The 25031-nt window shown below is 44.7% G+C and overlaps 2 protein-coding genes and 1 long non-coding RNA gene across 4 annotated transcripts; 1 reads left to right on the top strand and 2 right to left on the bottom strand.

Annotated features, from left to right (window-relative positions):
• The first annotated feature begins 862 nt into the window (after nucleotides 1–862).
• swt1 (SWT1 RNA endoribonuclease homolog) lies at nucleotides 863–15983 on the top strand. Of its 2 annotated transcripts, XM_057037643.1 has the most exons (17): nucleotides 864–1557; nucleotides 1866–1929; nucleotides 2199–2272; nucleotides 2368–3271; nucleotides 3398–3527; nucleotides 3729–3830; nucleotides 4527–4718; nucleotides 5355–5448; nucleotides 6289–6458; nucleotides 6535–6686; nucleotides 6840–6978; nucleotides 8195–8334; nucleotides 8405–8538; nucleotides 8991–9137; nucleotides 10143–10209; nucleotides 10329–10396; nucleotides 13555–15983. In XM_057037643.1, exons 2-17 carry the CDS (start codon nucleotides 1870–1872, stop codon nucleotides 13643–13645), a joined length of 2664 nt encoding a protein of 887 aa, XP_056893623.1. In that variant the 5' UTR covers nucleotides 864–1557; nucleotides 1866–1869; the 3' UTR covers nucleotides 13646–15983. The 2 variants fall into 2 exon arrangements, with proteins under 2 accessions (XP_056893624.1, XP_056893623.1); XM_057037644.1 differs by having other exon boundaries at nucleotides 863–1929.
• Nucleotides 12041–13308, bottom strand: LOC130528370 (uncharacterized). Its single transcript, XR_008951272.1, has 2 exons — nucleotides 12747–13308; nucleotides 12041–12677 (listed from the first exon to the last, which is right to left on the bottom strand). It is a non-coding gene; the product is annotated as an uncharacterized LOC130528370 (long non-coding RNA).
• On the bottom strand, nucleotides 15314–24951 carry ivns1abpa (influenza virus NS1A binding protein a). Its single transcript, XM_057037645.1, has 15 exons — nucleotides 24728–24951; nucleotides 21634–21909; nucleotides 21313–21444; nucleotides 20883–21052; nucleotides 20720–20795; nucleotides 20461–20634; nucleotides 19770–19895; nucleotides 18394–18504; nucleotides 17862–18000; nucleotides 17506–17730; nucleotides 17297–17418; nucleotides 17079–17205; nucleotides 16869–17000; nucleotides 16607–16780; nucleotides 15314–16507 (listed from the first exon to the last, which is right to left on the bottom strand). Exons 3-15 carry the CDS (start codon nucleotides 21421–21423, stop codon nucleotides 16242–16244), a joined length of 1953 nt encoding a protein of 650 aa, XP_056893625.1. The 5' UTR covers nucleotides 21424–21444; nucleotides 21634–21909; nucleotides 24728–24951; the 3' UTR covers nucleotides 15314–16241.
• Nucleotides 24952–25031: the final 80 nt, after the last annotated feature.

The raw sequence follows: 25031 nt of genomic DNA, 5'->3' as shown, positions 1-25031 counted from the left end.
ATGTTAGTCACTGCTTTTCACCGGCAACTGCTCAGCCAAGAGGGGCTTATTAGACCCAGGGCCAAGAAGAGATGTTTGGAACTCGTGGCTGAAAGCACAACCTGTTTATATGAAACTGTAACCCTGCTGAATAGTCATCTATGTTGGCAGTATGATGTAGACCTTCGTTTTGATGAAGGGAACTGTAAATGGAGACCTGTAAATATTTACTGTGCTCTGGCAGAACTATGTTCCTGGCCCAAAGCTTTATAGTCATTGTACAATAAAGCTTCATCCTGCTGGGCTAGATAATAGTATAGATGGGGTATAGATAATGTATGACAAGCGAGCTGTACTGTCTTTGTGTAGATGGTTTGTTTTTATGGATAGCATTTTGATAAATATTAATGTAGCTATGCATCATTTTGGTCTGCCTTTTGCTACTTTTATCATACAATAGTGTTGTAGCTGTAACTTTGCAATGTAGTTTTATTTTCTTAAAGAAAGAAAGAAAGAAAGAAAGAAAGAAGAAAGAAAGAAAGAAAGAAGAAAGAAAGAAAGAAAGAAGAAAGAAAGAAAGAAAGAAAGAAAGAAAGAAAAGAAAGAAAGAAAGAAAGAAACTGAAATTCCGACTACAAAATATTTCTTTGCTCTGATGTTTTATTGAACTAATTGCTGTTCACTTAAATTAAATCAGTCAGTGTTGATTTTTCACACTGATTTTACTCTTGACCAATTTTTTCCAGACTGGATATAAAACAGCCTGAAGCTGAAATCAAGAACCTTTTGGTCTGAATTATTGGCCCTCCATCATAGAATTCCAACACATTTCATCATACCAACCACCAGCAGAATTAACTACGCTTGTCAACTACAAAGTCTGCTTCCAATTATTTATTGTTTTATTTTTTTAATGTGTCACTGTGTTCAAAACACAGTCATCTAATGATCCCCAATCTATTTAACTGCCTCGGATGCAGTTTACATGTTATTGCCATTTTTATTCAAAATTAATATTTATTAAAAATTATTTCCGACATCTGGGACTACTTGCAGCTAATCGATGGGTCTTTTGCCCTCAATGTCGTCAACTACCGTATCCAAGGACACAAAAGTCCCTCATGAAGAGCACTTGCTTATGTCACGCACAAAGGACTTTAGAAGGAGAAATAGCTTCTCTATGTGGATAGTGTAAGTAATTGCAGTCTCAGTACGTCTAAAGGCATAAAAACGCTAAGAACAAGTCTCGCCTATGAAGCCACATTATGTTAGATGGAATTTAAATTTATTATTATTATTATATGATTATTGTTGTTATTGTTATTATTTTGATTATCGTTGTTATAAATTTTTACAGGTATTTCTTTAAAGCAGTGTCTGCTGCAGTGTCATTCCACTCCAGTTGGCGGCGCTCGCGGCGCAGTCATCGCATACCAGAGGCGGAAATAAGGTGAACCGGAGCGCTGCCTTGGCGTCGATTCATTAGATCACTTCCGGGTGCGGATTAGGTTGACGTTGTGTTTGGGAAATGGTTACTCCATAAATTTAACAAATCAAGGTTTGATTTAATGTTTGCAGGTAATGTCAATATAGTATTAAGAATGTACGTCATCGTTTCTGGTTTTTACCTATATAAGTTACTATTTGCCGATTGATTTACTGGCGATTAGGATTTCACAGTCTGCACCGCAATTAACGTAAACATAGCATTTCCTGGTCATTTATTATTATTTTTTTAAATTTTTAAATCTGCTCGGGTCTGTTAGTACAGTACTGCTTTTGCGGTAGCATTAAACAGTCATTCCCGTGGTCACTTAAGTTTGTTTATGTGTCGTATTTAATTTGCGGTCAAATTGGTCCATAAAAACTGCAAAACTCTCCCTCAGGGAAATGGGCAAAAAGTCCCACAAGAGAAGGCGAGAGAAGTTTTCACCCTCGAGGGAAGAAGAGGTGATTGTCAAAGTCATTAAAATAGCTGAATTGATTCTGCTGGCTGGTGAATAAATATAATAACATGTTAAAATAAACAAACATACAATGTAATATTGAAGTAATTGCAGCTTCACATGAGTTGAATAAACAAGACTTTGGTCCTTTTCTTAAAACTTGTGCAAAAGAGACTCTGCCCTGCTTACGAAAATTATTTTATAAAAGATTGAAAAAAACATCTGAAAACCATGGTAATATTTGACTTTTTTTCCTCCCCTTCATTCTTTTAGAAATCCAAAAAGCGTGACACCACCAAAAAATACAGAACTGTCAAAAGAAGGAAAGATATTAAAAGTGATGAATGGTAAGATATCTCACAAAATATCCCCGCTCTTTTGCTGAAGAGGTTCCTTTTTTGATGCATCTTCAGTTATTTTCCTTTTGTCTTCTCATATTCAGCTATGCACCTAAACGTGAAAAGAAAGTGGTCAACGAAGTCTCCCGATGCTCACCTCAAACAAAAGAGCCTGTGTACAAGCAGAGATCTTCTAAGGAAGTTAAACCTTCACATACTAACGTCTCTTTTTCTGTTCAAGACAAACACCTTGTCAGTAGCACTAAGACAGTCAGTAGCACTAAGACTGTGGAAAGGGAATCCTGGAAGTCATTCAGTGTAAGCAGTGACGTTTATCAGAAATCAAAGTCTCGACGCACTTGTGATGAACAGTCTCATCAGAGGACGTCAGCCAAAGTAAAGCTGTTAAGTGAACGTGAACAGAGGATACAGAAAATATTCGGCAGGGCGAGGAAGTATTCAAGGAATGAAAAAAATTGCAATGCAAAGACCAAGGAGCCAGCCGAGAGCAAATCCATCTCCGGGGAGCTATTACTGCAAGAAAAGGAAAAGCCTTTCAAGGATTTGTCCCCAAAAAGGCTACGCAGTGAAGCAGAAACATCCTCGGTGTCTTTTTTATCCCCAGACACAACCTCCAAGACCAAAGGCATTTCAAACCCAGTGAAAAATGCTTCCCCTGTCAAATCAGCATCACATAAGGCAGCTACGCCAGAATCTCTTAAGCATCCAGTTTGGTCACTGGAAGCCGCCCCTCTTCCCAGTTTTAAGATCCCCAAAAAGGTTCATCGGGATCAAGCAGAAATCACAGGGAAGACCTCCACATCTGCATCTACAAACAGACACCACGAACATGAAAATGACCTTTCTGGGTCTGAGAATTTCCACCGGTCTCAAATTTGCAGCGATGCTAGCCAGCGTCTCTCATGTGACACCAGAAATGAGGGACTATCTTCTTCCTCCCACCTCCCAGACACCCCCACCACAGCCACTAACCCTGAGCAAGACGAGGTAACGAAACGCAACATTTCTTATTACTTGGCCACAGTTTAACTGCTCGTAGTAAAAGAAAAGAACAAATATTTTGATGTCACAGGAGTTTAAAATGCACTTCGATTGCATTGTTGTAATCTGTAGATGCAAGTGGTGGAGGAGCTTCATCTGGCCCGCTCCAAGAGAAGTTTGGAAGTGACTGTGACTCACAGCTCTGGGAAGCTCACCTGCATAGACATGGACCTCACAGAAGATGGAGCTGCAAACACACACTGTGAGTCTGAAAAGCTACAGATTTTCCCCATCAACTTAGAGATCTAGATGGTTGTTTGAAAAGGCTGTTTTAAAACAATTTACAACCTTAGGTCTGATTTTGTTACTTCCAATGTTTTTTGGGGGGGCTTTTTTGCAGTAAATCGTGTTGCATACCATTTAACTTCAGTCAACTTCCTGCTCTCAACCTTTCTTTTTGCAGGCAGACAACCTTCTCAGCAAGATCTGATCTTGGTTTTAGACACCAACATTCTGCTGAGCCACTTGGATTATATTAAACGCATCAGATCTCACGGCCTTGCAGGTATTTTACATGATCAAAGTCTTGATTTTTATCAAAGAAGGTTTTATGGCTGCTTCTTGTTATGAAGCATCTTGACATTAATGCAGGTTGCAAATATATATTGAGTGATTAAATGTATTCCTATGTAATACACAATGTCTGTTGATGTTGAAAAGGATTTCTTCAGGTACGCCAACACCAAAAGAGCTCTCTCAAAAGGTTATCTCTAGACTTTATAGTGGGCTACAGGAGATTAAAATAGCCACTATCATATATGTAAAACCAGGGAAATAAACAGCTGCCTTTCAGAAGATCCCTGATATTGAGCTTAAACTTGTTATTTGGCTGGAAGCGTCTCATCAGGTATTTTATCAGGCTCAGCATAGCTACCATTCAGGTTCTTTCAGCTGTTGGTGGATGTGTGCTCCTAGGAAGCCAATCATTAACCATTTGGTTTGGGCCTGGCCAAAAATAAATAGTTTCTATTTTAAGGTTTGTACACAACCAGCAATGGAAAAAGGTGTATTTCCCTGAAACTCCCTTTTGTTTAAGTACATATTTTATTGCATTATCATAATAACAGAAAACATGTTCAGGTGTTTTTAAGTTTATAAAATGCTTTGTAAAAGGAAAAAACACAATTTATGACATTTTATTTATATATATCTCAATGATGGGATGTAAATGGTGATTTACTGCCTTTTAACGTTCTTGCAGAGGTCACGTTCCCTTATATCCTGATTCCCTGGGTTGTTCTTCAGGAGTTGGATTTCCTTAAAAGAGAAAAAGACCTGTCTAGCTCCGTGGCTCACCTGGCCATTCCTGCCATCTCCTACATATACAACACGCTGAAGAACCGGGAGCCTCGGCTGTGGGGTCAGTCCATGCAGCAAGCTGCTGAGAGCAGTCGTAAGTGACTTTTGCAATGCAAATAGACCATAAAACCTCGAGGGTGGATTTAGAGTGAGTGGATTTAATTAGAGAGAGAAAAAAAGACATCTGATTATTGAAATCTGGTTCTTTTGTTACTAGTTTGCTACCTATATTAGGAGGAATTGCTTTAAATTAAATGTGTAATCTGGTGATTTACCTGTAGGCACATTTTTTTATGTAAGTATGATTCCAGGAAAAAGGCAATGTTTGTCTCCCTGTGCTGTGTAAATAATCCAAACTCGCCAAGAACAATGGATTTCCAAGGAGACCGTTCTCGTGTTTTGTGACCTGCTCAGTCAACCCGCATAAAGTGGTTCCAAGTGATTCCAAGATAGTATCTTCATAACAAAACCTTGGCGTCTATGAAGGGCATATTTAGTTGTAGCACTTCTCAGTTCTCAGCTACACAATTTGTATTGGACTCTTGATATGATCCATATTTAATCCTTCACTTCATTTTTTGTTTGATACCGGACACTCACCTTAAAAGAGACCTAAAATTTCCTTCCTGTTACACTGCATTCTTGTGTGTGGTTTAACTGTTTACCCCAATTCATCATTAATTCTTCTTTCAACAGAAGCTGACATGTCATCTTTCACTTTTGTCCCCAGAGGGTCTGAAAGCTGAGAATAATGACGACAGAGTGCTGCAGTGCTGCCTGCAGTACCAGAATCTGTACCCAGAGTGTGCTCTCATCTTGTGCACGTGAGTCCCCCTCTTCCTCTACTCGCATGCTGCTTCAGTCGCCGAGTGTGTGTCCTCTGTAAATAAAAAACACGCATGTGACTGTGAACAGACCCAGCCAGATAGTTCCAGTTAGGATGACATGAACAGACATTGTTGTGCAAGAATGGACGTGCTGAACGGGCAATTCTGGGTTCAGTTCAGAGATTTATTTATTTATTTGTCTTTCATGCCGTAATGGCCCTGACCTGCTTTCTGCCAGTTTCCAGATAGTCGCATCGATTGTTTCGCTAAATAATAGGACGGATGGATAGGGCAACGTTTTATTTGTCGGCTTTTACTATTATATTACCGACAACGCTAACGTTTGCTGCAACTGATGACACTTTTCCCACTGTTTACTTGCTGGGCTCTTTTCTTCACTTGGAAATTACAATGCCTGCTGCCTTTTTTTAAAATGTCAAATTTAACAATAGATCTTACACTTATCTACAAAAGTTAGAGAGGCTAATAGATCGTTAAACATGTGACACACTTATCAGGCAGACGGTGATAGAGAAGCTGCGGTAGCCTTAATGCTGTGAGATAAGTGAAGCAATAAAATGAGTAACTGTGCACTTTATGTGTTTGTGGGACTTAAATGCACGTAATATAAAATAAAAAATAGCCACATAGTACCTTTTATTGAGACCAACACACAATCAACCATGAACACACCAAGAAACAGCACAAGAAAATGGGCATAATACACAAACAAAAAATGAAGGTACTATCCAATGGGTGGAAAATTGATTGCACCAAATTTGAATTATGTTGTCATGGCAGTGTGTGACTTAATTTAATCCCCTTTGTCATCTGTAGTAATGATAAGAACCTATGCAGCAAGGCTCTTCTATGTGGGGTCAAGGCCTTTAGCAAGAAGGATTTGGAGTCAGAGGTTAAGAGGTTCAAACACAGTAATCCACCTCTGCAGCATTTAAAGGCCTCTACCATACCTCACACCAGCAGTCAAACCTCGTTACCAGTATTTGGTGAGTTGCTTTCTAAATACAACCTGTTGGTCTTGTCTTTTACATGACATGCATGTTTGTGTGGAAACCCTGACAGAAAACAAACCGCTCAACAACACAGAGGTTGAAGAGAAGACACAATGGGACGTCAGCCAGGAAGTGTGTCAATTAGAAGACTGCCTGCGAGACGTGCTGGCGGATGTGTTAGAGGTGGAAATGAAGGCTGTTTATGCTGATCTGTGGCTTGAGGTGAAGTTCAATTTTGCAATTTGACTTCAGTGGGCAGTAATTAATCATTATTAGCAGATGTGGTTACTTTAAATGATGTGTTTAAGCAAGTAAAAACACCTTTAGTCAGGTGATTTTCAGGTAATTCATACATCTTGCTTCACATCTTCACAGGTGGTTTATAGAAAACCCCCCTGGACTCTTCAAGATGTCCTGCTGTGTCTGAAAAAGCACTGGATCGCGGTCTTTGGGCAGCTTGTCCAACGGAAAAACCTGCAGCTGGTTTTAAATCTCATCAACTTCTTCCACTCACGTAAGTTCTCGAAAGTCTCTCCGGACATATGTGGTGGATAATGGGTCACTGGTCAGGAACCTATCAGGTCACTGGAAACATCTCAATAGAAAAAGAAATAAACACATTTGGTTTCATATTGTAGTTACTCAACAGTCACCTTAACTACAACCTCAATAAATGCTGACAGTATTGATGATGGTGGGGGTGATGCTGGCGCTTCTTCTCGACACCACCGTAGGATGGTGTCCAGATCCTGAGTCATGTATCAGATACAGAATTACTCTGTATGATGTCATCTCACCCCCACGGAACTACATAAAGAATCAGGCCATCGGCTGAAAGGGGACAGAGAAATGTGTGTCAGGTAGCTGCTGAGTCGCTCTCTGAAGCACCTTTTGCTCTGGATTTAATTACATGACGGCTAAAGCGCTAAGCGTGGTTGGGAGTTTAACCCTCAGTCTGTACGCGCTGCTTCCCTTTTTCCGTCCAGGCCGAACGTACAGTATGTACAGCAGGATTTATGTCAGTACGTGCTTACTCTGCAAAACCTTGGTACAGTAGCGCAGTTTTTAGATTACTTGGCAGGCTGGTTCGGTGCCCAAGCTGAAGAGGAGGAGGAGGAGGAGGAAGAGCAGGAGGAGGAGGAGGAGGAGGAGGAGGAGGAGGAGTGGAAAAGTACTGACTGCAGCTGTCGGCTCTCGTCAACAGTTTACAGCCTTTTAAGTGTGACCAAAATGTGTGTGAATTATAGGTTAGGAAAAAGATGGAGGGTTATAAAATAATAAAGATTCTCGCACCTTCAAACAGCCTAAAATCAACAGTAACCATCAGTCACATGATGACATCGCATCATTTCTCAGTTGGCGGACTACATCGGGGCCCCAGGGGATTCATTTTACTGCATAAATAAACTTACCGTATTCTTTTATTTCCACCCTCATACTCTGGTTTTCAGTTCTCACTGGTGTCTTTTCCTCTTTCCTGTCCCTGCCTGCCTGTTTTTGTTTTCATTAAAACCTGAATTTGACCTCAATCTTCTGCTGCAGACAACAGCATAGAGTCTGTTTGGAGCGAGCCTCGAATCACAGACATAATCAGAAAATAGTGCATCAGCACTTCAGTGACTAAACGTTCAGTTTTAAATAAATAAGCCCAGGTGATTTTCACTTCTTTAATGTTTTGTGATCATTGTCTACTCTTAAGGCTCACCTGCATGGCTATCGTGTTTTCTTAGGGAACTCGGTGGATCGCAGCGCAGCCTCAGTCGCCCTCCAAGACGCCAAAGAGCTTGTGAAAGCGTTTCGGATGAGGTCAAGTCACGTCCCCCGTGCCCTCTCCGTGATGGACAGTCTTTTCAATAAGCTGCCACCACAGGTCAGAACCAGGTTTGAGAACTGTTACAGGAGGAACATTTCAGGACTATTGGTTGTTCTCTCTACAACAGAGCGACCCTCCTGGTTCTGACGTCATCATGAACGATGACGATGATGAAGGCAGTCAGCCCGCCACTACTCCGGTCTCACACCAGGAAGTTTGGGCTCTGTTTGAGAAGGTTTGGTCCAGCGTGATTGAAGCAAGGTGAGTGGAGCTGGGTGACGTTTGAGTTGGTTTTTTTTTTTAGGAATTAGGAATTTAGGATTTGTTTTTTCTTTACACATACGGAAAAGAGAGGGGGACATGATTACAGTGGGACAGGATCTGGACTAAAAAAAAGAGTGGAATGTGTCAGAAAGCAGAGAAAAATATGGGAGTCTTCTCGTTAAGAATAGTGGAATGATATCACAGGCTTCAGAATGGACAAGTGTCCCCCAGGAATGAGCACAGTGTTCTGCAATAACACCGCTCATCATGTACCGGTCCATTCAAACTAGTACGACGGTTGCAATATTAACAATATTTAAATAAGTGTCAATTAAAACTAATTACAGAAAGTAAACCGTCTGCTTTTCAGTTCCTCATCAGAGGATTAATGGAGGGAATTTAAATTTGTTTCCATCTGCTCGTCCCTTATTTTTTCTTGTCATTTTCAGCATGAACGTATTCAAGGCGTTGGGATTTGACCCCCACACCATGCAATGTTCTCAGCCCGTGGGGGGTCCTGCGCCGCCACAGGACGCGGTGCTGTTTTTGTACAAGCTGTCCTCCACGATCTCACAGCTGCTTCAAGCCTTCAGCAGGTATCTGGTCCAATCACGTCGATGCGTTCCCTCCTTCCTTCCTCAGCTCTTTTTTCCCGGGCCGTTTGCATATACATGTTCCAATCTGCCTTCTGCAAACTTTGAACTCAGCGGAAAGATTGCAAGCGATGGCAGCGCTAGCAGGTGGCGCTGGCCTCTGACCTAGTTCACAGAGAGTTACAGTAACCACGAAATGTCATTTCAGTCGGTACACTTTGTTTAAAAAGGCAGTGTCGTTCACCTGCGCCCGCTGACGCTGGTCCTGCTTTGCTCAGGGACTAAAGAGGCCAGATGACACACTGCATATTGTACTTACGCTTTCATGGCTCTGAAACTCTGTTTTAGTGCTGGTCAGACTAATCTACTGGACCGTGAAGATCACCTTTCCCACCAGGCAACAACAGGCCTCACACTAAAGCGCTCTTTTGTTTCCAAGCGATGGAGAGAATTTGGGGAGCAAAGCTGTTGCAGTAATCAGGACGGCCTTGAGTGCCCTGCAGGCTGGTCCTGCAACGACAGACAGTGGCCATTGTAGAGAACAAAGTGCTGACTCAGCTCCATTCCTTTGGCGATCATGAGGCAGCTTGATTTTTAATTTGCCCGCTATGATATGAAAAATACATTGTGGACATGCAGAATGACGCAGGCCTTCCTCACTCGCATGCTGCTTATTAACACAGCTGCTAGAATTCTCAAGATAGGTTGCTAACTCCAGCACTCCCCATTCTGATCAGTCTCCTGCAGATTCTATCAGGACCTCCTGTCATTGATTTGTCCTGTTGTAACTCACTAGATTTGAGGGTTTTTTTGCTAATTCAAGCAAATGATCAGTCGTTCTTACATGGACATTGAGTCAAGTTGTTAAACCTGTTTGCAAAGTTCCTTTTGAGTTTAATTTGCTTTTTAGTATCAGTTCTGCATCCTTGTGTGAAGCAATTGTTATTCTAAGCCTTAAAGTATTTGAAAGCTTGACTTTGATGGGACTCTTCTCCTTCTCTGTCCCAGCATCTTGTCCTCGGCTCCCGGCTCGGAGGAGGTTCAGGTGCTGCTCACTGTCATTGAAACTAACGAGGTTGGTGCCATTTCACAGTCCTTTCTCAACAGCATTAATTAAAGTTGTTTGACCTTTGTTTCAGCCCGCTGCTGGGGAACCATCAGGTTTATTTTTAGCACGGCGCTCTTGTGTTTCAGATCGTTAAAGTGGATTCCAGATTTACTGCTAAAGACTTCTGCGACTGTTTCTCACAACAAGAGTATCGGTAAGACACTTTTGGTTTTTAATTGGATTCCTGTGGGGTTCTTTATACATATGGACTTTATTCACCTCCTGGATTTGACAGTGAGCTGGTTGCAGCTTTTCTGTGACCAGATGAAGCGATCGCTCGCAGCATCTTTGGATTCCTGCACGCATTGTTCCAGAACATGCCCGAGCAGGTCTGAGCGGCGGCTGTCCAACGGCACGTCCTCTGTCTTATCTTAATTGCCCTCCTCGCACGTCCCCAATAGAGCTGTCACGCGGCCGACCTCCTTGTCAACAAACCCATTATCGACATTGTTTGGGTTAATGCGTCCTCAGGTAGAGCGCAGTGAGACCCGATAAGGACAAGTCCGTTGGACAAACAATCGCACATTGTCTCGTAGGGTTTATGGATCTCTGGTGTAGCAACGTCGGCACTTCATTTGAGCTTCAGGGACATGAGAGGGCTTTTATGGACTCATAAAGATCGTAAAAGAAAGTGTTTCACCGAGCTTTGGATGTGCGGCGTTTGTCTCTTTATAGCGGCGCTGGTTGTGTGTTTATATAATCTGTAATGTCTAATTAGCTGGTTGATGTTGGGATCCTCCTGCAGATTGAGTTGATTTTCGGTCCTTTCGTCTTTCTGTCAGGCCCACAGGGTATTTATTAACACCTCAAAGTTGATCTCTGAAGACTAAATATTAACAGGCTGTAATCCCATTATCCTGCCTATTCTTGGCTCCACTCCTTCTCATATATCATGGTCATGGGTTTACTGCAGCTGCACCCAGTCATTTCTATATTTGGATCCAACATTTTAGACTCTATGCTCCTCTTATTTTCTTCTTAAATGCTCAAGAAGAAAACATATGAAAAATGACTACATTTTAACCCCCCCCCCCCCCAAAAAAATGCATCTCTGTACAGAGATGACGAATCCTGCCCTCGCCAACAGCTGCCATGGAAACAGCCCATATATCTTTAGCATGGAACACAATGTTTATGTTCTCACTGGTGCTTCTTTACTCATAATTCCACTGCTTAAATCCTTCAGAAGTTGTGTTGTGGTTGTTTTTACAATAGCTGACACATATTGTGAGGGACAAGCGTGGTGATCAGAGCAGCCAATCAGATCAAAACTAAGAGTTAGGTGGTATCAAAGGCAACATCTGCTGCATCCCGTCGGGGCTCTGCCGTCACTTAGCAGTCGCGTCATCCCAGCATGTGTTGCACAAGGCCGCAGCTGTAATGTGGGGCGGCCGTGTTGTGATTGTAAATAATTCATCCGCTACGCTCTGTGATGCGAGGGCATGTGCATTATCTTTGGCCTTAAATATTTGATTTCCGTGCCCACGTGATGGAACGAGTTATATCGGGCTTCTGAGAGGCCTGTCGGTCATCAGCACTTTCAGGACGAGTGGGGCTCGCTGCAGATAAGCTTCTAGGGAAGGTTTGCCAACTGAAACATGATGTGAACTTTAGTTCTCTATGCTGTGCACACTGTGTGTGTGCGTGTGCGTGTGTGTAAGTGAGTGAGAGAGTGTGTGTGTGTGTCTTTAGAAAGTTGATTCACACCTTCTAACTAACATTAGTTTCTATATTGGTCACCATTATATTAGGTCAATATTGACACTGTAGCTTTACGTAACAGCCAGGGAGGATGTCCTGGAGGAAACAGTGTTCTGCTGTTTAATAAAATGAACAAGCCGAGGAAGTGAAGGAGGCCGGCAGCATTTTCTCTAGACTTTGTACATACGGTTGAAGTCGGTCTGACGTTGAACTGAGTCACTCTTTAAAGGCCGACACCTTCAAACGCCTGTAGTTCACACGAGTCTGAGTCAATAGAAACTTCCTTCCTGACAGCCAAGAGGACCTCCTGCCCCACAGGTCCAGGTAGATTCACTGTCTGTAGGGTTGGTTTGGGGTGGGGACTGAGCTGAGAGGCCCCCAGTGGGGACAAAAGGTGGAAGGTGTTGTAGTAGGACGGGGAGGTGCCAGGACACCTTCACCAGCAGCTCACCCAGGGCTGTGCACTGCCTTGAGCACCCTTTCCATGACCTTAAAAGGGATGTAGCAGCCAAAACAAACAAAAAGAAGATGTTGGTTGGGACGTTTGTTTCACTTCAGTCTGTCATGTGATGCTGTTCCTGTGTGAGAGCGCCTCTCCTCCTGCCTCTGGACAGACTCCAGTGAGTTAACGTGTGTCCAGGCGTACGCGGCGCTGAGGTGACTCCGTGTCACGAGAGAGCACGGCGTGCTCGTCAATTCAAACACAGCGACAGGAAGCTTTCACACAGGCTGCCCTGGAATGCAAAACCAAAAATCAACAGCCTGGGAATGAACATGTAGGTTATAAAAACAGGCATTCGTACTACTGAATGGAGAAGAGGAAGTAGAAGGAAGGATGTAGGCACGTCTCCTCCTTCCCTCCTTCTTTAGGCAGTTACATAATGTTCCTGTGGAAACAAAGCAGAGGACACAAACAGGCGATAAGCTCCCTCCGCGTCCCAGCTCGCTAGGCAACCGCTGTCAACAGCGCGGAAGCTCCTTTTTGCCTGTTTGTGGTTAATGTGGTCGTGTGCTCTGGCCGGTGCACTTGTAAACACACGGGCGTGTTGTGTGTGTTGTGCCTATTGAAGGAAATATTCATCCAGGCTAAAACGTGCGTAAATCTCTGCCATTGTGTTGCAGAGCTTCCAGAAGTGTCCACAGAGGCTCTTTTGTCTGTCCGGGACATTCTGTCCTGCACATAATCAGCATCTAGAAGCTTCACACATTAGCAACCCGTCGGTCAGCTGGCTGCAAATACGCCACGGCCAGCGGATCACGGGGTTATTTGTTTATTTCCAATCGATCCTGGAGCCATTCTTCCTGTCAGGCTTTAAATTACAGCCAGAATTTCCTAATTACAAAGGTTTTCTATAAATGCTCCTGGGACAGATCTCAGCATTTTACAGGAGACCAGTGACAAGCAGCACTAAAGACAGATTTATATATGTATGCATATATATATATATATATATATATACATCTCTAGTTACATCAACATTTTAATATATGAGGAAATATTGATCTCCCACCAGAGGGACATGCAAACAAAACCAGCTGGAAACATGTGGAGGGGAAAATGGGGTTTAAATGAGTGAGTCTCAATATTCAGGTTTATTTCTTATTTCCCAGGGAGAAGCTGAGAGTTGGAGGGAACCAGTTACTGGAGCTAAAGGGGGCCCTGGATCACTGTGCTGGGACCATCAATCAACACACCATGTAGGTGTCTGCACCTCACACCTTTGCACTGACGGCTGCTTTTATACCTGCTCATTGAGTTCCTCCAGACTTGAATTTGTCACAGGTTCCCTGACAAGTGCCTTCGTTTGTAACTGTCATATCTGTTTCTGTTTATCTTGAATCGTTTTAGAATTAGAAGGAGAAATTTGGCTATTTTGGAATTTTATTGTACTGTAACTTGTTTTTTTACTGAGAATTCAACATCAAACGCTTCGGTGGGATTAAGGGCATCTACATCTGAGTAGTTTGGTGGGATTATTTGCTTTCTAGTTGAGGATTAGCCAATAACAGCAGCACTCTCCCTCAGATGATTAACTGGGCTGGGGGCTAACCTCAAGGCTGAGGTAAACAATAAATTCCAGAAGGTTGCCATCCATCCATAATTCAAGTAAAGCTTGAGCTGAAGTTTGCACAGCATTTGTTTTTGGGGTTTTTTTGGCAAACACAGACTTCCTGCTAGCCAGGGCGGATAAAATATCTTTACAGGGTTAAACTTCTGCCCTGAATTGTACGTAAGTATGAGGATTCCAGCAGATTAGAGGGCGAGCAGAGTGCCAGAGTCAGTGTGAAGGACTGGCCTTGGACAAAAATGAATAGTCCTGGCTTGGAGATGGACACAAATATTTGGGGAAAATGGAGAAATACTTTGGATTGAGCTCAGGTGTGCCTGGATCACCTGGGGGGGGTCAAAGATGGCGCCCGCTAGAAGCCTGCACTGTGATTCTCCAAAATAAAACAAGAAACTGAGCTCAAAGCTGTCAAAGACCAAATGTAGCATCAGAGTTTATGCCTTTTAACAGGCTGAAGCTGTTGGTGAACCTTTCGTTACGCAGCACAGTTGAAGATCTTTATTTACTGTTTTACCTCCGTTTTTTATTTATTTTATCGAGTTAATGTTTTAAATGTAAAATATTAATTTCAGATTGTTTATTTTATGTAACTCCTGAGTATTTATTTCCAATAAACAGCTATTTCTTCACTTGCCTGCCCACCTCTTTATGCCGGAGTGATCTCCAGGCCGCTTGAGCCTCAGTAAGCTGTGTGCTGCCGTCCTTGAGCACCTGTGATGGGAGCGCACGTGGCCGCCAGTGCACGGTGACTCAGGGGATTAGAGCGCAGGTGACGCTGGCAGAGATTACGCCACAGAGGCATCAGACGTCAGGCGGGGGAGGGGGACTTCCTGTCTCATTGCAACATTGAGTTTTGTTGGGACATTCAGTCGGGACGCGTCCGCATTTTTTAGGAGGATGTTTCTTTGGAGGAAGATTAATTTTTCCAGGCTAAAAGCTTAAAAAAAAAAGACTGATTTTAACGGAAGCCACTTTGCCTGCATTAGTCACACACCCCCAAGGTGACGGTGGGTTTCCGGGTCAAGGGTGGATCCTCAGGTCAGTGATTCCCAGTTAACTTTAAAAGGGTCAAGCCCGTCATCCCTTCCTGCTCAGAGCTTAGTCGGCTTAGTTCAATCTCCACTCAGACATTTACAGAAGCATGGAGGAGGGAACCAAACTGACCCCGGGGAAATAAAGGTTTGTGTTTGCACGACGTGGAGAAGCAGACGTTTCTGCAGTCGTAGGGCAGCAAATCCACCGCTGGGAATCTTATTATGGGATGAAAGAGGAGCAGAGAGCGACACAAGAGGCAGCAGCCATCCAGTTTAAACAATTTATTAATTAAATGTTACAAATGTGATCATTTCTTACTCTAACATTCCTTCCAGAAGAATCTGCCAATGCCTGACAATTTAAAACACAAGAGGAAAAAAAACTGATCTTTGTTGAGCTGCGTCTCTACGTACAGTTACTATACAACTAAACCACAATAACGTAAGTCTGGTTAGCAGAAGCAGTTTGTGCGTGTGGCGAGTGCACAGAATAAGAAAAAACTAAAACTGGCACTGGTTAGATTCGTTGATCTAAGCTGTCTGCTACTACTTATTTTACTGGTAAATCAGCAGTGTATAAAAATATAAAAAAGGCCATTGTATAATTTTCAAAAAGCAATTTTTTTTTTTAAAATGACGAAGCATGACGGGCGTTTATCACTTCGCATTCTTGAGTAAGGCTATAAACCACTGACCTTTAAATGTGAGAAACTTGCATTTCTACAACAGAAATATTAATAACCTTTCCAAAAAATAAATCCTTCAACTGTCACCACTTCATACAACCACTGTTAAAGTGAACAACTATGAGCTCTGAAAACCTTCAAAAGTAACAAATCTTAACTCCAAGGGAAAAAGAAAAGCACTAAATGTGTATTAAATGTTGGCATATGACAAAATTGAGGAAGAAATAAAAGTTTACAGCACAAAAAAAAAAGGTATGCAATATGCAAAGGCGTCATGCTGCTTTGGGCAGCAACCCAACCCCCCCCCCCCCCCCCCCCCCCCCAACCGTGCCCACGCTCCATGTTTAAGTCAGTCTTCACTGAAGACCCCTCGTCCCGGCGACCCCCCACCCACACAGATACACTCATACACAGAACAACACGAAACACGATTACGTCACTAAGCCTGTTAGTTTGAAAAAAAGATGAAGCACTGTGAAGCTCCGAACCCTCCACCCTGCCCCCCCCCTTCAATCAGAGGGAGGAGACGGGGGGGTGTTGGCGCAGTCGTTCCACTCGTCCGTCGCAGGGTTGTACACCTCCACCGTGTTGAGGAACTCGTTGCCGTCGAAGCCGCCCACGGCGTAGATGGTTTCGCCGAGTATGGCCAGGCCCGCGTTGCTGCGGGAAGACGTCATGCTGCCCAGCATCTTCCAGTCGTTGCGGGCGGGGTCGTACACCTCCACGCAGCGGAGGGCGTGGGAGCCGTCGAAACCGCCCACGACAAACAGTTTGCCTGGACGGAGGGAGACGGGTCAGATCGTCTGGGAAAAGCAGCTAAGCAGAAGAAGAAGAAGAAGAATGCGAGTTTGGGCTGTTGTATAGTCAAGCTCACCTGCGTGGACAGCAATGCCGGCCCCCCGGCGGGCCACATTCATGGGGGCGACGAGGGTCCAAGTGTTGTTCTCGGGGTTGTAACGTTCCACAGAGTTGAGGCAGTTCCAGGACTCTGCTCCTCCAGCCACATACATGAAGCCCTCCAACTCGCACACTGCTGCCTGGTGCCTCCCTGGGGAAGAAACAAGCCAATCAGAAGTCAGTCAATCTACTCCCATTTCCGGAGGGAATCATTCAATCAGGGAAGTGTAGACGCCTACTGATGTTGAGAGAGGCACAATTGGACCAAGTTTTGGTCACGGGGTCAAAAACGTCACAGTTCTTCAATCCCTTCTGCCCGCAGGGGTCTGATCCGCCCACAACATAGAGCTTGTTGTTAAGGGAGCAGACGCCTGGATAACAAAAACAGTCCGACGTCAGGAAATGTGCTGTTCTGCTACAGTAATGAGTTATTGAACGGAGCGACGGACCTGCGTTGCAGCGGTTGGTCCTCAGCTCTGGTACCTGAACCCATTCATCAGCCAGGGGATCGTATCGCTCTCCGCAGCTCAGCTCATCAGAATGTCCGTTTGAGCCTCCAATCACGTACAGCTGACCCTGCGGGAGGGCAGCGCCGCCGTTACGTGGCCTCGTTACGCCCACCCATCCATTTCTTTCAGAAGGGTTTAGGATAAGATGAGAGATTTACCATAAGAACTGCCATCTGGAACCGAGCCCGCGGAGTCCTCATGGGGGCGATGAAGCTCCAGCGGTCCTCGTTGGGGTCGTAGCACTCCACAGTTCTCAGACACTCCTCTCTGTTGTAGCCTCCTGCAGGCAGCAGAGGCATCACGCTCACCACGGTGCTCCGCACTAACGTCCCCCGTTAAAACTGAAAGCACGTCTACATATTCTGACCTGCCGCGATGAGCCTTCCGTTCAGGGCCGCGGTGCCCAGGCCGGAGCGAGCGTAATGCATGGGAGACAGGGGCTGCTCCTCCAGCTCCTTGGGCTGGGCCTCGAAGCTCAGGCTCTTCATCAAACAGGGGGTGGCAGAAGGGGAGGTTTGGGGGCTGCTACGGCCGTGCAAGAAGATCACACACAACACACTGTCCATGACAGCCAGACACAGGTAGGTGTTGTCTAAGGACGAGAGTGGAGGGTTAGAAAGACAACAGTTGTGGAAATGAGGGAGAAAATGGCTCCGTTCTCAGGTCGAGTTGGGATATTTTTCCGTTTTCCTCCACGGACAGCTTTTCTCCATTTACACTTACTTGTGGTTTTCTCAGAAGCAATGTACTTCCACTCTCTTCGGGCGGTTTTTGGGGCATTTGTTGCTTGATTGGAGGGTGAAAGACTCCCTGAAGAGCTGCAGCTCATCTGTCTCTGGGTGCTTTCCCGCACGGGTCTCTTCTGCAAGAGCACAGCGCAGCTACAGGAGCCATGCTTGCACCACAGCCTCGCCAGTGGCCAACACCAGCTTAATCCCTCATAACCTGATCTACCATTTAAGCCAGCCGTCTAACAAAGTTGACACAGTGAAGCTCAAGGCCGATGCCAGCAGCTCAAGATTGCAGAATGAGTCATCAGAATTGAATTGACTGAGCCTAAAACAGGAGGCTCTTATTTCCTGCTAATCTAGCTGCATTAATCTGTGACTAAATTTTAAATAGACCCCTTTTTTCCCCACCCTCACCCTGGGCATTGTTATGCATGGCCAGGCACGGTTTTGTCATCAAAGCTACACGCTGCCAAGCAAAAGATGGCGGTTTAACTGCAGCGATGCCAGGCAGAGAGGGCGAGTACCTGCACAAACTGAAGGTGGTCCTCCTCGCCACCAAACACCTCACTCTGCCCGTCAATCACCAGCCCTCTATCCACCAGCTTATGGTCAGGTGAGTAGTACAGCGTTTGTACCTGCAAGACAAACAGGAACAACACACCCATGTGGCTGTCTCCATGGCAACACACTTTGAGGGAGGGAGGGGGGGGCAGTGCTGTGAAGAAGAGGGGGGAAGGGATGAATGTCTGGATCCTTGCTTGGTTTGAAAGCTTCCCTTGGAAAGACACATCACGGCTGCCACCACATGGAGTAAAGGAGCCTGAGCTCAAAGGGTATCTGATAATGGGGTCTCCTCAATTTGCATCTAAAAAAAGAGGGAGGTGGTGAAGAAGAAAAGGTTGCATGTGGAAAAATCTTCCAAGGTGAATGAAGAGGAGGGCCTGGGGGCCGCGCTGCTTGGAAAGTGGTCCTTCAGCTGAAGAGCTGGTCATTGTGACGGCAGTCAAATCCAGATGACTTAACAGTAGCCCACTAGCAAGACCAGGCTAACCGGTCATTATCCGAAAAGATTGACGATTACAAAATAAAGGCATCACTTTAACAAGAATGTCGTGAGACGCACAAAGCATCACTTCTGCAAAATGCTGTCTGGAGTTTCAATTCTTTTTTTTCTTTTTTTTTTTAAAAACCCACTTTAAAAAGATAAATAAATTTGTTTTTATCTGAAGTGTTTGAGTAATATAAATACATCCGTTCATGTTTGCACAGATAGGTGAGAGCAGTGTTGCTGGGCTGCATAGAGAGGTTGCAGAGAGGCAGTAGTGCTCCTCTCCGTCCTCTGACTCATTACCCATGTGGCTCAGTCCTGGCTCCTCAGTCGGGTCTCCTGCTGCTGCTAATAAACCTACAGGAGATAAATCAACGGGGAGGAGCGGCTGTTAGTGTGGCAGCAACAAACGCGCACCTGTTCAGATAGTAAAGAGGCAGCGAGACAGTTGAATCAAGGGTCACACCTTTGAGAACCTGCGCTTTTGTTTTTAAGAGAAGACAACCTTAAAAAAAATAAAAAAAATAAAAAAACAGACGGGGCTGTATGTAATCCACCCACGACCCAAACGAGAACAGTGGAAACAACAAAAGCAAGAGCAAAGAGAGCAAACAGCAACTCTTTTTTGGCTCACCTCTAATTTGTCGTATGGTTCGGGGGTACAGAGTTTCTGACTGCAAAAACCTCAACAAATCAGAGGGAAAAGAGACAATCCTGACAGAGAAGCATGACTGTGGCATGCCAGTTCTACTTCAGCCCCCTTAACGACTTCTTAATGTCAAAAACAGTCAGGGAAAGGAATGGGCAGGACAGGAACTGAAGACCAGCCAGAGTTGAGACTGCAATACTGACCTCCTCCATTAGGCGTTCCAGCTGTTCTCCATTCTCCCACAGGCTGCGCTGCACCCAGTTCAGCACCTTTGAATAGAGCTTGCCGTTGCTGGGCAGAGTCAGGTTGTCTTCTAGCATTACTTCTAACTGTAAAGACACAAAAGGGATGGAAACAGGAGTTAAGACATGAGCTCAGCGGGAATAAAGTTACTGAACCAAAAGAATAACTGAAGAAATGGATCCCATCACTCGCAGGCAAACAGGATCTCACAGGATAATTATTAATTTGAATTATTAAATGACATGAATGCCTGCTTGCTTTTAGTTGGCCTTAACGTTTAACCCATATACATATCAAACAACAGGTTTGAATTAATTAGCTGATATATTTATTCAATTATGGTGATAAAATGACTAAAAAGTTCAAATAGCCCAAAACCAAAGGAGCACTATCAACAATTGTATCAACATTGATATGTTTATTTTATTTTCACATATGATCTTTTCTTATATTTAGTTAGACGTCATGCTGAAAATATCCAGGCCAACGAGATTCTGGTAAAGACGAATTAAATAAGACATTTTTTTCCCCTTAAATGCAGCCCTGAAAAAATGTCATTCTAACGAGATGCAAATCAGCCGTTAAACATCTTAATTATGAGCAGTTCATGAAAGCCTCTTGTCATTTTAATGTCATGTAAGTTAAACTCGCCTTGAGACGGGGAAGTTTCAGGAAGTCCTCCTGTTCAGACACTTCTAGTAGATGATCCTGTATGAAGGCGTCCACCTTGTCCAAAAGTCTAGCATCTCCCATAGAGCTGGCAAAATTACGGAAAGAGATGGCGTTCTGGGAATCCATTTTAGAGAGCAGGTAGTCGCCACAAATCTGAGGATAAGCAGGATATGCAAATCAGTGAAAGCTATGTGTAAATAAAGTTGTGCCACTGGGAATGTGAGGAAAATAAACATGCCTGTTTGACTCGGTCCATCTTAAACCTTTTGGCTGCAGAGTAAACTTCCTTGACCAGTTCCTTGTCTGCCTTTAGCCTGCGGCACAACAAGTTTGCTAGTTCAGTTGAAAAGAAAAAGCTGCAGAGGCAATCTTGATATCAGAGGCATAAAGGTGCCACTCACTGGGCAGTGTAGGCATAGTTCAGCAAGATCTCTACAGCTTCCGGGTCCAAGTCCTCAAAGGTGACAAGTGAGACTCCATGAGGCTCATTGTCGCTGTTAAAGATCTCAAACAGGTAGGGGCTGCAGCAAGCCAGAACAGCTCGGTGAGCCATCAATTCATGACCACAAACCTAGACAGAAACAGAAAAACAAACAGGAAGTATAACACAGGGCCACAAAACAAATACCACTTGATGAGACCCAACAGAATCCAAACAAACCTGACTACCCAACGTTAAGCAAACTCGTTAATGCGACGAGTAAACAAATATTATCAGAGTAAAGCAATTCATTAAAAACACGTGGCTCTTTGTGTCTGGATGGGAAACGGTAACCGTGTCAACAGAACGAAAGGCTGCCGAGCAGATTCCGGTGCGTTGGTCGACCGTACCTGCAGTCTAACGTCGCAGAACTGACCACTCTTTCTCAGCGCGTTCATTTTGGCCACGGTGGAGTCCAGGAAACTTTCATCCTCAAAGATCAAATAACCATTTGGAGTCATCTTGGTGAATTTAGGGGTTTTCTGAAAAAGACATTGTTTTCAAGAAAATAAAAGTCACCAATCATGCTCGTTCTCTGCCCTCGGTCAGCTGTGCAACACTAATGGACATCTTTATTAATTGATGACCAGAGAGGATTAGGATTAGGTGCCTGTAATGTGCACTGTGCCTTACACTCTATAATCTGTCCCATGCATTAGTCAGTGCCTTACCTAATAGAGAATAAAGCAAATCCACAGGAGCACCACTGCTAAGTGTAGAACAGGAAGCGGAGGTAAAGGAGACGGCGAGAACACTGGACCCCGGGTCTTCTTCACCGTGGAGGGATGGAAAGGTGTTGGAAGAAATACCAGTCGACCCAGTCAGCAGAAGAGACGAGAGGAGCAGTCGCAAGGACAAACTATCAGGCTAAAGCGACTGTAATCAAGTCCTCGGGATCCCTTTGGCTATAGAGTTGTACTTATTCTCTGTTGGTCGTGCATTATAACCTGGGGGGAAAAAACAGGGAAAATATTCAAATAAGTTTGAAGGAGAGGACAAGTGGCTTCTGTGAAACAGACGCCGCCTTTTCTTGGCAGCCGTGCATGCGAGCGCGCGTCAGTGCCATGTGGTCAGTGCTGAGGTGGCCGTGCACGTGGGCTGGCAGCTGTGCGCGCTGGCCCCCCCTTCGCTGTGACATTTTTGACCTTACCGAATCTAAAGTTGTACATTAACCGAGGCGCATAATTCATGCGTTCAGCTGCTCTCGCAATGCGGGAATAAAGCGAGCGATTTGCATTCATCGTTAGTCAAACCCGTGCTTCATACTCCACCCTTCGTAAAAGGCTCCATCTTGAATTTTAAACCCCCGCAGCAGCTGTTCAACCAGTGCAAACAGGATGCCTTCAATGGATTCTCCAGGCTGTCTGAAGGGAGGCCACTTAAATTGCACCTTATGCAAGAGCCCCCCCCCCCCCCGAATAGCTCCTCTCTATAGGATCTTGTATTCCAACTACTGCCCCACATGGAAAAAGCAGGTTGGAATAACTGGTGGCAGCATTTCCACACCCAGTCAAATACAGTTTAATTTAACTGTCGAGTTACCCTGCAAAGTCTCTTCAGCCATATGTGTGTGTCAAGCATCCCACCGGACAGAGCCAGCCCCCCTCGTAGGACAAAACCTTATTCATTTGCACGATATTCTTACATACCGGTACTATTAAAAGAGCTTCACTGCAGTTCTGTCTTGAACCAACAAGATTTAAACTGATTTATTTGTCTAGGAGCTTAGACGGGCCACCTTGAAACCTTTAATTTGATGCCGAATGAATAATTTACATTGTAAATGACTAGTTTTTAATCACCATTTTCTACCACAGAGAAGACAGCGTGCAGCTGCCCCAGAACATGAAATTTTTATCCCTCCATGTGTTCCTGTGTAGCCTCACTTTGCATGAGCAACCTGTCGCCAGGCTGCCCTCTTAACCCTTTTTGAAACTTCTGATCAGCCTCTATGTACAAATGTAAAAAGTTGGTATCTTAAACCTGAGGCCAAGCTAAAAAGAAATATAGAAGGGGCTAAAAGCTTAATAATTCATTCTTATGTGGATGGGGAAAACACTGGCCCAGTTATGAGTAGTTATGCAACATCTGGCAGACTCCCTGTGAGGGAAATGCCCAATTTGTCCACAGTTAGTCCAAATCCTTCACATGACAAGTCCAAAAAAGCTTAGTTTCCACCTCTATTCTCAGTTCTCGCTTAACACACAGCCCGACCTCAGCTGTCTAGATAAATCCATGTCAATAAGGAGTTCACAACCTATTCACAGCTGCGAACACACACATTTACTGTTGGAAATAGTTTCTCTTGGTCAGGCTGCAACGATAATGGATTAATAGGGGCAATATCCTCAGATGACATACCCAAAAAACCAGACTTGAGGACCGATTGGACTGACAACGGTGGGGATGATGGTCCCAGTTAAAGGATGCAGAGAGCAAAGCAGTGCCGTTAAAAATGCATAAAAGAGAAGAGGAAGACGTCACAGAACAAAAGGGATCCCGCCCCCAGTGGTGAAGAGAGGCATTGCAGGTTATTTCGCCTGGTTTTTCCAGCGTGGAAATTTACAGCAGTGAGGGAGAACATTACAGCCATTCTGTGTACGAAAATGGGGGAAAAACCTCGCTTTTGAGTTGATTAGTGCTGCTCAACAGACTGATGCGATTGAAGAATAAAAATACTCAATGTGAATATGATTTGACAGAAGATTTTTAAAAACAGAGCCATTATTTGAAATGCTCCCAGTGTCACACATGTATGATGGCGGTTATAATTGTAAAGCTTGTGAGCTAAATATAGACTTCTCCGTGATCATCGTTCCCGTATTTGAGAATAGGCCACATGGCTACCAGCTGCAGAAGTGGATAAAGAGACCAGTAGGTCAAACGCCATCATGGCATACCGTGTCCAGACGGAGGAGAACATCTGTGCACCAAAAAGAAACGCCGAGAATCGGCTGGATCGTTCAATAGGAAAATCGATACGGCGCAATCAATCTGGTCCTAAGCCGACAGCTACACTGGCGTCAATCTGGCGTCCAAACCGTTCAAAGGCCATAAATATCTGACAAAATATCGTACTAGTTAAGGACAGAAAGCTGGTCAACCATCTATCTGCTGCAGCGCTTCGCATTAATCCGCCCGCGTCGCTTCCTCCCCCGGTGCAGCTGCCGCACCACGGCCACGATGGGTGCCGATGCGCCGGGGGGGGGGTGTCTGTGCGACAAAGTAGGTCAGGATATCCGACTGAAGCGGTCCATTTACCAAGACTATAGAAGCATACCAGCACCGATATACGGTGCTTAGCTACGCGTCCGCCTGGAACAGCTAACGAGGTCTGGCGGGTCATTAAAGTAGTGCGTGTCACGTTAAACCCTCCATCAACACAACCTGCTGCTTAGCGGGGATGTTCAGCCTGAAAACGGCCGCGTCGGTCGCGTTTCTTGGACCAGACCGGTTCAAACACGTTCGGCCGAGTCGAGTCCTCCATCCCGTTAGCGGGCAGCGTGAGCTAAATGTGCGCGTCATTAGCCTCGCTGAAAGCGGCGGTATGTGCGACATTGTCCGCGCCCGTTGGAAGGAAACGCTAAGTGGCATTATTTTCCCGCATTTTCTTCATTGACCAGGTCTAATCCACCAGTTGGTAGATAACTAACCTGGCCGCTCACGTTGATAGATCGTGGGCGGGTTTTTTATTATTATTTTTTTAAATCGTATAACCTCTGACAAAGACGCCAAACGTCGCTTTAAAACAGAGAAATTTATTACCTGAGGCGATTGACAGCGAACGATGTCAGACATATTTAAAGCCAATTCAGAGTCGGTGGTTTCGTAGTAGAATAAAGGCTCGGCTCGGCTCGGCTCGGCTCGCTTGACTCTCCTCGTCTCCGTCGGAACGTCCACAGCGGATCTCGTCTGGACTGGCTGTGTGAGCGTGCTCGGTCAGCGGGGACGGAAAGCGCGCTCTCATACAACCCAACCCGCGTGACCGCTACGCACCGCGTGACGCAACCTCGGGTGGGCGGGGTTAACACGTGTATGAGAATTAAAGTGCCGTAAAGTGATTATACCG

The sequence above is a fragment of the Takifugu flavidus genome, chromosome 7 (genome assembly GCF_003711565.1).
Source record: "Takifugu flavidus isolate HTHZ2018 chromosome 7, ASM371156v2, whole genome shotgun sequence".
NCBI classification, from domain to species: domain Eukaryota; kingdom Metazoa; phylum Chordata; class Actinopteri; order Tetraodontiformes; family Tetraodontidae; genus Takifugu; species Takifugu flavidus.
The sequence above is the reverse complement of the archived record's forward strand: the minus strand, read 5'-3'. Positions and strand labels throughout refer to the sequence as shown.

What these genes read in the sequence shown, in the direction of transcription:
- swt1 (XM_057037644.1), top strand. Translation starts at nt 1,870, where the DNA reads ATGGGCAAAAAGTCCCACAAGAGAAGGCGAGAGAAGTTTTCACCCTCG. An exon ending in AACCTCGTTACCAGTATTTG is followed by an intron (nt 6,459 to 6,534) that starts GTGAGTTGCTTT and finishes AAACCCTGACAG; the next exon opens with AAAACAAACCGCTCAACAAC. An exon ending in TCAATAAGCTGCCACCACAG is followed by an intron (nt 8,335 to 8,404) that starts GTCAGAACCAGG and finishes TCTCTACAACAG; the next exon opens with AGCGACCCTCCTGGTTCTGA.
- ivns1abpa (XM_057037645.1), bottom strand. Translation starts at nt 21,423, where the DNA reads ATGACTCCAAATGGTTATTTGATCTTTGAGGATGAAAGTTTCCTGGAC. An exon ending in AGATGGACCGAGTCAAACAG is followed by an intron (nt 20,635 to 20,719) that starts GCATGTTTATTT and finishes GCTTATCCTCAG; the next exon opens with ATTTGTGGCGACTACCTGCT. An exon ending in CGGAAGGCTCATCGCGGCAG is followed by an intron (nt 17,419 to 17,505) that starts GTCAGAATATGT and finishes TGCTGCCTGCAG; the next exon opens with GAGGCTACAACAGAGAGGAG.